This window comes from Garra rufa, chromosome 11, assembly GCF_049309525.1.
Source record: "Garra rufa chromosome 11, GarRuf1.0, whole genome shotgun sequence".
In the NCBI taxonomy this organism is placed as follows: Eukaryota; Metazoa; Chordata; class Actinopteri; order Cypriniformes; family Cyprinidae; genus Garra; species Garra rufa.
In genome coordinates, this window is record NC_133371.1 from 887,247 (window position 1) to 899,474 (window position 12,228).

A 12,228-nucleotide genomic window follows, 5' to 3' on the forward strand; every position below is an offset into this window, starting at 1 on the left:
TTTTTTATACACTACTGGTCAAAAAAGTTTGGGGTCAGTAAGAGTTGTAATGTTTTTAAAGAAAGTCTTTTATACTCATCAGTGCTGCATTTATTTAATCAAAAATATAGAAAAAAAACTGTAATATTGCGAAATGTTATTACAATATAAAATAATGGTTTCTATTGTAATATACTTTAAAATTTAATTTATTCCTGTGATGCAAAGCTGAATTTTCATCAGCCATTACTTCAGTCTTAAGTGTCACATGACCCTTCAGGAATCATTCTAATATACTGATTTATTATTAGAATGATCTATATTGGATCTATATTGGATTATATATTGCAATAGTTGCCCTGCAAAGTATTTGTGATATTTTTTCAGGATTCTTTGATGAATAAAAAGCTCAAAAGAACAGCATTTATTCCAAATGTAAATATTTTCTAACAATGTAAGTATTTGCTATCACTTTTTATCAATTTAACACACCCTTGGTGAATAAAAGTATTAGCCTAAATTCTTTCAACAAAAAAAGAAGAAGAAGAAAAATTTACTGACCCCAAACTTTTGACCGGTAGTGTATATATATAATGATATATATATTTGAGAATTATAGCAATTTACGCGTTGTAATTGTATTTAAAATTAAACGTAGTATATGTTGACCAGCTCAGTGTTATTTTTGGCCACTGTTAACTGTTTTATGCTTTATTGTTTTACTGATAATATGGCAGAAATATAGTAGGCTTATTAATGGCTTTTGTTGTCACAGAAGGGTCAAATGTTTTTAACAACTAAGTAGGCTACAATAATCTTACTATTCTATAGCTTTTTTTATAGTAAACACTTTAAACGTTTATGTCTTTACAAAAAAATTAAATATAAATCTACTCTAAAAAAACATTAATTTAAGTATAACTAGCCCACAAATAATCTAAATTACGCTATATTTTGCCGTTAGTAATCTGCTTGATCCAATTTCTGTAAAAACATTACAAACCAATAAGTCAAATAATCAAAATAGTCAGAAAAGACTGCCTCAAACTCTAAAAAAATATCACGTAACACTACCAGGTTATATGAGTTCCAGTTGAGCTGTGCATTGTATTCAGGCACTAATTTTACGACCCTGAATTCCCCGGAGAGCGCGGGCACGTGTATAAAAGCTTCAGCAGTCTCGGTGGCGCGCACAGTCTGGATTTACACAGTGAGTGAGATCGGTTGGATTATAAACATTAACTGGGAGAAATGACAAACGCACAGGAAACGACCCGACGCGACCCCGCTCCTCCTCACACTGCTGCAGGTAAGTGTAATGGGTTTCAATGAAATGTCAAAAATATATTCCATTTAAGCGTGAGAAAATCTTAAAATCAGTAGATTAGAAAGTGTTTTTGAATTTAAAATATTATAAATGCAAGAAATAAAATGGTCAAATTTTTGCGTGCAAATAAAGTATGTCTTTCTCTTTTATAATCTTACATTTGATAAACAGAATGTGTATATTACTGAATGGGTTCAGGTAATGTCAGTGGGACATTAAAGTGGATTTTAATGATTGCTTCTCTTTTAAATATCAGTAGACAATCAAATATACACCTCGTTAACATTTTTTGTCACTTTTTAAAATGTTTTCATATGTCTGACATCCTCATAGTGGATATGACCAAGCTTCAACTATGTCTTTTTAGGATGTAAAAGGTGCATTTAATACATTTTAAATTAATAAAGTAGATAAAGCGAGACCTAATTTGACAAAAATGATTCATTATTTAAAAATGGCATGAGTTATAAAGCTAGGTAATGCATGTCATCAGTGTTGGGGAAAGTTACTTTTAAAAGCAATGCGTTACAATATTGAGTTGCTCCCTAAAAAAGTAACTAATTATGTTACTTAGTTACTTTTTATGGAAAGTAATGCGTTACGTTACTTTTGTGTTACTTTTTAAATCTGGGCAAGGCTTGCTTGTTTGTTTTTAATATAAAAAGTTCTATTTTTGGCAAATATAAAAGCCTTTTTACACCAAAAGCCTCAGGCTTAGAGAAAAGTAAATTGACGTCTGTACAGTAGACCGCAGAAGAAAAGATGTCAACTCTTCAGCAATAAAAAAGATAAGAAAACGAATGTTAAATTATCTTGAGTCATTTTTGCTTATTAGTATGGATGAATTGGATCATCGAAGGTCGGCAGCAAAGACATCGGTTAATAAAATGGGATTAAATACATAAAGGTTATTTGTATTATTTAACATTATTAATTATTGCAGGTTTGCGTTGAATTTCACTGTTTTTATTCATTTTGAAGAACACTGTATCTGTTTAGTGGGTGAGATGAATTAATGCATGTTCATTTATTCTAGAACTAAAGTAACATCTTACTCACAATTTCTCTCAACATGGGGACAGGAGAGCTTTTAATCAATAAATGGGGAAAAGTTACAAGTAACTCAGATATTTTCTTGTCAATTAAAAATGAATGCGTTACTTTACTAGTAACTTGGAAAAAGTAATATTATTACGTAACTTGCATTACTTCTAATGCGTTACCGCCAACAATGCATGTCATATGTGTCATAATCATTTGAATCATAAACAATTGGAGTGGAGGTGATGAGATATCACCGTCCAAAATTCAGTCTAGAAATCCAGAAAAAGCCAAGAATTGTTTCTCACGGGCAGAGGATGATTTCATATGTAAACTGAGTTTGTCAGGCTACTTGGTCAAGGGAGAACACCTGTACGATGTGTTTAAGCAGATATAAACTGTTTATGTTATTGATTTGCAATCATTTTAAATGAGTTTCCTCCAAAACTCTCTCTGTCTGGTAGATGCAGTGAGGATGAGGAGAAGAAAGGCTCAGTGGCTGGTTTCAGGCATGTTATGTCTGTCTTTGCTCATTGTAGTGATGGGTATCTACACCAGCACACGCACTGAGAGCGTCAGCATCACAGGATACATGTCAGGAATTATTGTAAGTGGCATAATCACGTTTTGATTCGTATTTGGTGGAAAAAATGTTAAAATAGAAATATTGATTTGTTGGTTTGTTCGTTTTTTGTTTCCTGTTTGTATTTGTTTTCTTTGGTGTTCTGTCGAACTATGAGACCTGTTGACATTCTCAATCTTTTTGTGCATCCCTTGGGGAGCTCTAGTTTATTCTGGTCTCAATGTAGATTCCATTCCATCCAGCGAGATCAAAGTGTACTATGTATGTCTCATTCAGTCGAACCAAAATCTGATAAAAGAATAGTAATTTGAAACTGATCGTCTGTCAAAAAGAACACAAATTTTGTTGCAGCAGTAATTCCCTCAGCAACCCAATCCAAATCCACTGCTCTGACTCTATTTAAAACTCATGGATGTTGCCAAAATAGACAGAGACCAACCGAACCTTTCCAAGACTAATTTTCATGAGAAAACCACACACTCTGGAATGGCAGGAGAATCTAAGTTTTATCTGAAATGCAATTTATAAATACTGTTTTGGATTAAGTCATCTTGGATCTCATCAGCTCAGCTCTTTTCTAGACAGATTCGTGATTTAGCCTGTGCTTAAAGATGATATAATTACGGTTATTACCAAAGAAATTATGTCTTACATTAAATGCAATAAATCAAACAAATTGATTTGTGTACATGTTTGTAATTTTTTTTGGTCTTTGACATGTGATTATCGGCCCACACACTGATTTCCTTCATTTATAGAATCAAATTTAACACATACACTCTTAAAAATAAAGGTGCTTTGAAGGGTTTATAAGCAATGCCATTGAAAAACCATTTTTGGTTCCACAAAGAACCAGTCAAAGGTTCTTTAAAGAACCATCTCTCTCTTAATCTGAAGAGCCTTTTTTCCACAAAGAACCTTTTGTGAAACAGAAAGGTTCTTTATGGAACCATTCAGACAAAAAAGGTTCTTCTACATTTTAATCTCTTATTCTATGAGTATGAAAATTGTCATTTTGTCACATACCACATTACTGTAAAAAATTTGTGGCCATTATATTTTGTCAATAGAACAGCAATTAATAAATCACAGCTCACAAAGAAGTTACTTTTAAACCAAGCCGCTTCCTATTGGTCTATAGGCGCGTTTCCATCACACTTTAAATTGCGCAAATTGAAATTGCGCATTGAAAATACACCTAATGGAAATGCGTAAATTGCACAAAAACTCCCATTTATTGCAAAGTTTTTACGCTTGCATGAGGTGGTTTTTCAGGCAATTCGAAAAAGGAATATTTCGCAAAACGGCAATGGAAACATTTTTTTTTTTTTTTGCATTTACACATTCAAGTAAATATAGCCAAAATCCCACTAAAATCCATTGCCATGACTTATCGCATAATACGTTTCCTTCGCATAACATCGGTTAATGGAAACGCTGTAATTTTGAAATACTTTTTAATCGACATTTATAAAATATCGCCAAAGTTTTGCGCAAATCTGTAATGGAAACACAGCTACTGTGGCAAATCTGTATGTTTAACTTGAATCTGTTGCAAACTCTGCATGGGAAAATCTTCCAAAATGACTGGATTTCGCCTTTACTCTTCTGCCAAGGCAAGGCAAGTTTATTTATATAGCACATTTCATACACAATGGCAATTCAAAGTGCTGTACATTAAAGGAATTAAAATCAAAATAGCATAAAAAAAACATAAAAATTTAAAATAATAATCACAACAATAAAAACAGAAAATGTAAGAACATTTAAGATGATTTAAGAATTGATTTAAAATTAATTAACACAGTAAAAATGATTATACATAAAATAATGCAATCTGTTCGGACGCAGCACAGTGCTCATTCAATAAATGCACAACTGAACAGATGAGTTTTGAGTCCGCATTTAAATGTGGCTAATGTATTAGCACATCTGATCTCTTCTGGAAGCTGATTCCAACTGTGGGTGGCATAATGGCTAAAAGCGGATTCCCCTTGTTTTGTGTGAACCCTTGATATTACTAACTGACTCAATCCTAGTGATCTGAGTTGTCTGTTAGGTTTATATTCAGTGAGCATATCTGCAATGTATGTAGGTCCTAGGCCATTGAGTGCTTTATGAACAAGTAAAAGTACTTTAAAATCTATCCTAAACACAACTGGAAGCCAGTGTAAGGACCTGAGGACTGGTGTGATATGCTCTGATTTTCTGGTTCTAGTCAGAATCCTGGCAGCAGCGTTCTGTATGAGCTGCAGCTGTCTAATGGTCTTCTTGGGAAGGCCAGTGAGGAGACCATTGCAATAGTCCACCCTGCTGGTGATAAAGGCATGAACAAGTTTCTCCAAATCTTGACGGGAAACAAAACATCTAATTCTTGCAATGTTTTTGAGATGATAGTATGCTGATTTAGTTACTGCTTTGACATGGCTACTGAAACTGAGGTCTGACTCCAGAATCACACCCAGATTCTTGACTTGATTTTTTTGTTTTTTGACCCCTAGCATCAAGGTACGCATATTTACCTTATGAACTTCATCTTTGTTTCCAAATGCAATGACTTCTGCTTTCTCCTTGTTTATCTGAAGAAAGTTTTGGCACATCCAACGGTTAATTTCATCAATGCATTGGCAGAGGGAGTCAATGGGGCTGTAGTCATTTGGTGATAAGGCTAGGTAAATCTGGGTATCATCTGCATAGCTGTGATATGCAATTTGGTTCTTTCTCATTATTTGACTTATACAGGCTGAACAACAGTGGCGCCAGAATTGAGCCTTGTGGGACTCCGTATGTCATGGACGTGCACTTAGACTTATGCTCTCCTATATTAACATAATAGCCTCTCCCTTCTAAGTATGACCTGAACCATTTGAGAACCATCCCAGAAAGCCCGACCCAGTTTTCCAGTTTGTCTAGAAGAATGTTATGATCGACAGTGTCGAACGCAGCACTGAGATCTAGTAATACCAGCACTGATATTTTGCCAGAATCAGAATTTAGGCAAATATCATTTATTATCTTTATGAGTGCTGTCTCTGTGCTATGATGTGGTCTGAAACCAGATTGGATATCTGGACCATTTCCATTTGAGTTTATGTAGTGGTTCAGCTGATTAAAAACAACCTTTTCAATAATCTTGCCTATGAAAGGAAGATTTGATATTGGTCTATAGTTGCTCAATATGGTGTTATCAAGATTTCTCTTTTTCAGAAGGGGCTTAACAACTGCAGCTTTCAGGGAGTTTGAAAAACGTCCCAGAAAGAAGTGAGGTGTTCACCACTTCTAAGAGATCTGCTTCTAAACAGTTAAGCACACTTTTGAAAAAAGATGTGGGAAGTGTGTCAAGGTAACAGGTTGACGATTTTAGGTGCTGTACTTTTTCTTCCAAAATGTTGCTATCGATTGCTTCAAAAGCAGACATAGTGATTTCTTTTTGAAATTGCGGTCGGATCTGTCTGTCCTCTGCATAACTTGAGGGTAAGCTAATTGTCTTTCTGATATTATTGATCTTCTCAGAAAAGAAGGAAGCAAACTCATTGCACTTGCTGTCGGAGAGCAGTTCACTAGGGATTTGACTAGGGGGGTTTGTTAGTCTCTCAATGTTAGCAAAAAGTGCTCAAAACCATGATAATTTCTTTTGTGGTTTTGATTTCTGCATTTTCTATGTGAACATTAAAATCCCTGCAATAGCAAAACAGTCAAACTGTGAACTCCTCAACAAAGGCTGATTCAATTTTGGGGACCTGTAAATGATGATAAATAGAATGTGTGGAGCACCTTTCAGCACAATCCCTAGATATTCAAAAGACAAGTACTGACCAAATGACACTTGCTTGCATTGATAGACATCTTTGAAAAGAGCAGCTACACCTCCACCTCTCCTAACAGCTCTGCAGACACTCATGAAAGTAAAGTTAGGAGGGGCTGTTTCATTGAGGACTGTTGCGCTGCAGCTGTCTTCTAGCCATGATTCATTTAGAAACATAAAATCCAGGTTGTTTGTGGTTATAAAATCATTGATCAGAAGTGATTTATTTTTTAGTGCACGAATGTTTAAAGGAACACTCCACTTTTTTTGGAAATGGGCTCATTCTCCAACTCCCCCCGAGTTAATAAGTTGATTTTTACCGTTTTGAAATTCATTCAGCCATTCTCCTGTTCTGGCGATATCACTTTTAGCATAGCTTAGCATAGATCATTGAATCCTATTAGACCAGTAGCATCGCGTTCAAAAAAGGCCAACGAGTTTCCATATTTGTTGTATTTAAAACTTGACTCTTCTGTAGTTATATCGTGTACTAAGACCCGTGGAAATGCAAAGCTGCGAGTTTCTAGGCTGATAAGATTAGGAACTACACTTCCATTCCGGCATAACAGTCAAGGAAGTTTGCTGCCGTAATATGGCTGAAGCAGGCGGAGTATTATCAGAAATGAGTTCCCATCAAGTTTAGCATTTGCACATGTGATGCGTGGTATTACTGCTCCTGCTTCAGCCTTATTACGGCAGCAAACTTCCTTGACTATTACGCCGGAATGGGAGTGTAGTTCCTAATCTTATCAGCCTAGAAAATTGAAGCTTTGCATTTCCACCGGTCTTAGTACACGATATAACTACAGAAGAGTCAAGTTTTAAATAGGACGAATATCAAAACTCGTTGGTCATTTTTGAACGTGATATCGCCAGAACAGGAGAACAGCTGAATGGATTTCAAAATGGTAAAACTCAACTTATTAACTCGGGGGGAGTTGGAGAATGAGCCTATTTCCAAAAAAAGTGGAGTGTTCCTTTAAAAAGGCTAGCTTGATGACATTACTTTTTGTCTCTAAAGCAATCTTAGTTTGATGCCTAATAGGCCTCAGATTAGATGGGTCAACTGTACGACTTGAGAAGGCTTTAGACTTTCTATCACATATTAAAACAGAAATAGGGAAAACTACAGGCACACTTGGATCCCGCTTGTTCTGTAAACATTCCTGAGTGTTGCTGCTATCGTAGCGGGGACCCGACACATATCACTGAGAGCTGTTATCATTTGTTTTTGGTTCACTCACATCAGACAGAGGAGGGTTTGGGCCCTGACGTTGTGGCAGCGGCCGGAGAGCTCTCACAGGAGGAGGAGGGCAAGCTGGGCCCACAGGCTTTGGTTGTTGTGGTGCCCGCCGTTTTTTAGTTGGTAACTGGGGGCTTGCAGCAAAAGAGTGGGAGAGTCTGGTTCCAGCATATACCAGTTCCTCCATTTTCTGTGAGAAGCTTAGAAGTGGAGATGCTGGAGAGAGGGATAATGTGTCTGGTGAATGGAGCTCTGGCTCTGTTGTTTCTGGTGGCTGAAATATGTTGTCCTGGCTTCCCTGGCTGTTTACCAGAAAGTCGTTTTTTTTTTTTTTTTTTTGCATAAAATGAAAGTCAGTATGGTGCATTGTTGTTTTGACTTGATTCTGCTAGATAAAAATGATCCTCTCCACACCAGACTATCCACTGGAGTTCCACAGGGTTCAGCTCTCGGACCTCTTTTATTCTCTTTGTACTTAGCAACATCATCAACTCTAAAAAAATCCTACTATTGTTCTTTCAGGTCATACTACACCCAATCATCTAAAGATGAATTTATCAATGTCTATGCCGTTGTTCATTCCAACTTCATTCCAACCGTGTTAAGACCTTATGATTTCAGTCAATAACTCAACCAGCTCACCCATAAAGAAAGCCAAGAGTCTATCATTTGCACAACACATACTAAGGAGAACTTTCGCCAAGACCTGTTCTTACTACTGCTGTTTCCTGGCAAATGAAGAGACCTCTGCAACTCACCCACAATGCAACAGATTAGCTTCCCAAGTACTTTCATGCCACATTGCATCTCTGTTTCTCATCAATGGCTACTGCTAGAATCAGGTTCAAATAATACACTTTTATTTTATACATTGCATCCTTTATAAAACTTAAAAACTAGTCGAAAGTGTGTCATACAGGTTCAAAGCAACATGATTAAATAATGTAGGGCTGTGCAATTAATCGAAATTCAGTTTTGATTTCAGCTTTAAACGATTATGAAAATACAATAATTGAGAAAATGATTATTACTCCCGATACCGCTCCCTTTTTGTGTTTTTGCTCCTCTATAAAAGCCTAATTTCACATGCAAATCAATAAAATCATCTAACGTGACTTGCATAAAATGGGATAAAATGAAATGATTTATTAATATTTATTTGTGTTTTTAAAAGCACGAAAGAGAACTTGCCCTTTTCTGTGTATGCATTCAGAGATGGAACAAAACACGGAAAAGTTAATTACATTACATTAAAATCTTTGTATCTCATTTGTATCTTTTTTTTATTGCATTGCTGTCTTTAAATAATCAATCATATAAAGTTCTGGACCCACTTATAATCGTGTTAAATAATCGTGATTACAATATTGACCAAAATAATTGTAATTATGATTTTCGCCGTAATCGAGCAGCCCTACACTCTTAAAACGTCTCGGTTACGTATTGTAACCCTCATTCCCTGAAGGAGGGAACGGAGACGTCTCGTCGAGACAGACGAATTGGGATCTCGCCTAGAGAGACCAAGCTACTTCGTGTGTATACAAACGAGCCAATGAATATTGGCATGCATGATTGCAGCCAGCTGCAGCTGATCACAGCATGAGCATATAATGCGCAGCAGGTGCATTGCATAGACAAGGTTTCGCTGAGGAGCCGGGACTGGCCCGGCCGTACAGCGGTGGTACAGGAGCCGCGGCGATGGGACGAGACGTCTCCGTTCCCTCCTTCAGGGAACGAGGGTTACAATACGTAACCGAGACGTTCCCTATCAGTCGGTCTCTTCGGCGTCTCGTCGAGACCGTCGAATTGGGATCCCTAACAAAGCGCTGTGGCTGCTGCCCCTTCCAGTGTCCTGAGCGGGCCTCCTGGGTCCCGTTACTGGCTTGGCCAGGGGCTCGCATCAAGGAAAGCCAGTCACCATATAACATAGCACCACCAATTTCAGTGAAGCTGGAGCACGTCCTTCCAATAGGAGGTTCGGAGCAATACACATATAACTCAATTCAGGATATATGGAAGATTGGAGGTGATTGAACCCTCATATACTGGTAGAAGATCTACCGGGGAAACACACAGCCTCTAGGGCGCAGTGTGGAAATCGTAAGAGATGCAGTTAAGTCTCTACGTAGAGCCTAGCCCTCTACCGGTTCTGAAGGATTCATCGAGTGAGGGCCTGACGCCTGACGTTCCGCTACGTCGGCTGTCAAGCTCAGCGGAGAAACTCGACAGAGCTACTCTCAGGTTACTCTGGAGCAATATAGCAAGCCGACCCGAGGCCTCTCTGTGCCTCTACCCGTTTGAGGTGAGAACACAGGAGGAGACTGTGTCTACACGAAGGCTATAAAACCTTGTGAATGTGTTAGGGGCTGCTCAGCCCGCCGCTCTACAAATGTCATTTAGCGAGGTGCCACGAGCCAACGTCCAGGAGGATGCAACACTCCTAGTTGAGTGTGCTCTCAGCCTGAGGGGGCAGGGTATACCGTGAACCTGATAGGCCATGGTAATGGCATCCACTATCCAGTGGGCCAACCTCTGCTTGGAGACGGCATTCCCCTTCTGCCTGCCTCCATGACACACAAAGAGCTGGTCTGAGGTCCTGAAGCTTTGTGTCCGGTCAACGTAGCATCTTAGTGCTCGGACGGGACAAAGCAAAGCTAGAGCTGGGTTTGCCTCCTCCGAGGGCAGCGCTGGCAGGCTCACCAGTTGGTCTCTGAAGGGAGTACTGCATGCCAGTGCGTCCGTGCCGAGTGTTCCCTCTGTCAGGGAGAAGAAGAACTGGCAGTGGGCTGTCTCCAGGGAGCGGAATAGATCTACTTGAGCCTCACCGAAGCATCTCCAAATCAGCTGAAGCACAGCTCGTGAGAGCGCGTCGGCCGCACGGTTGAGCAACCCGGGAATGTGAATGGCATGAAGCAACCTCAGATGCTTCTGACTCCACAGGAGGAGATGACGGGCGAGTTGCGACATGCGACGGGAGTGTAGACCGCCTTGCCGGTTGATGTACGCAACAGTCGCAACGTTGTCCATACGGACCAGCACGTGCTTGCCTCGTAGGTGCCCCTTGAGTCGGAGCAGGGCGAGACGTACTGCAAGCAACTTGAGGCAGTTGATGTGCCAAGTTAGCTGGGGGCCCGTCCAAACCCCTGAAACTGCCTGTCCGTCGTACGTGGCTCCCCAACCGGTGGTGGAGGCATCCCTGTGTATCACAGCATGCCTGGAGACCTGTTCCATGGGTACTCCTGCCCGTAGGAATGAGAGGTCTGACCACGGGAAGAAGGTTTGGCGGCAAGCCGGTGTTATTTGAACCCGGTAAGAAACCGCGTAGCCACGCTCTCCCCGGGACTCGGCCATGAAGCCAGTGTTGAAGCGGTCTCATATGGAGCATCCCCAGCGGTGTAACAGCCGCTGCTGCTGCCATATGCCCCAGGAGCCTCTGAAACTGTTTCAGTGGGACCGCCATCCTGCTCTTGAACGTATACAGGCAGTTCAACACCGACTGAACACGTTCCTGTGTGAGGCGTGCTGTCTGGCTGACCGAGTCCAGTTCCATACCGAGAAAAGAGATCCTCTGCTATGTGGGGCGCAGGGACCCCGCCCGGGCGTCTCGTTGCCGGTCCGAATTGGGTCAGAGCGTCTGTGTGTTGTGTGTGTGAGACGCTTACCTGCGCATGAGGCGATGGTGCATGAGTAGTCCGTCTTGCAACACTCTCGAACCGCCCATCATCGCTCACTGGCAAGGGGGAGGATGGGTGAGGCGCAGGGATGACCCGCGCGCTCCCCGCAGTTAGAGATAGAGAAATTTGCTCTTTTGTCGAGTATTCGGGCGGGGAAAAAACAAACAAAAGATTCTCCGCCTGGCCCTCCTCCGGGGGAAGGAGTGGTGCGGTCACCATCTCCCGAAGAGCAGCATCCTCCATCTCTGGGTCGCCCGTCTCAGGGCCTCCTGCTCTTGCGCTTTCCACTGGTCTTTGTGGGGGCATGGACGGGCCGGGGACGGTTGCTCGGCAACCGGCTCCACGGTGCGTTGTGAAGGCTGCTGCTGTGGAGCGGAGGCGGAAGCCGAGGGCCGCCCTCGGTGACTAGCAGACCGAGGTGCCGCTGGCGGCTGGTTGGAGGCAGCAGCTGCACGCTGGGGCAGGATGTGACTGATGGCCTCAGTCTGCTTCTTGGCGGCGGAGAACTGCTGGGGAAGGGAGCGACGTGTTCTTGCCCCGCCAAGTGGAAGAGGCGCCCGGACACAGTTGCATTGC

General features: G+C 40.8%; 1 protein-coding gene across 1 annotated transcript in view; it reads left to right on the forward strand.

Moving 5' to 3' along the window:
• The first annotated feature begins 1,188 nt into the window (after positions 1 to 1,188).
• The window catches only part of LOC141346068 (transmembrane protein 255B-like), a 48,435-nt gene continuing 37,395 nt past the window's right edge, over positions 1,189 to 12,228 (forward strand). The window contains exons 1-2 of the mRNA XM_073850981.1: positions 1,189 to 1,288; positions 2,812 to 2,954. Of these exons, the coding sequence (XP_073707082.1) occupies positions 1,231 to 1,288; positions 2,812 to 2,954 (201 nt within the window). The 5' untranslated portion in view covers positions 1,189 to 1,230. The remainder of the gene's footprint in view (positions 1,289 to 2,811; positions 2,955 to 12,228) is intronic.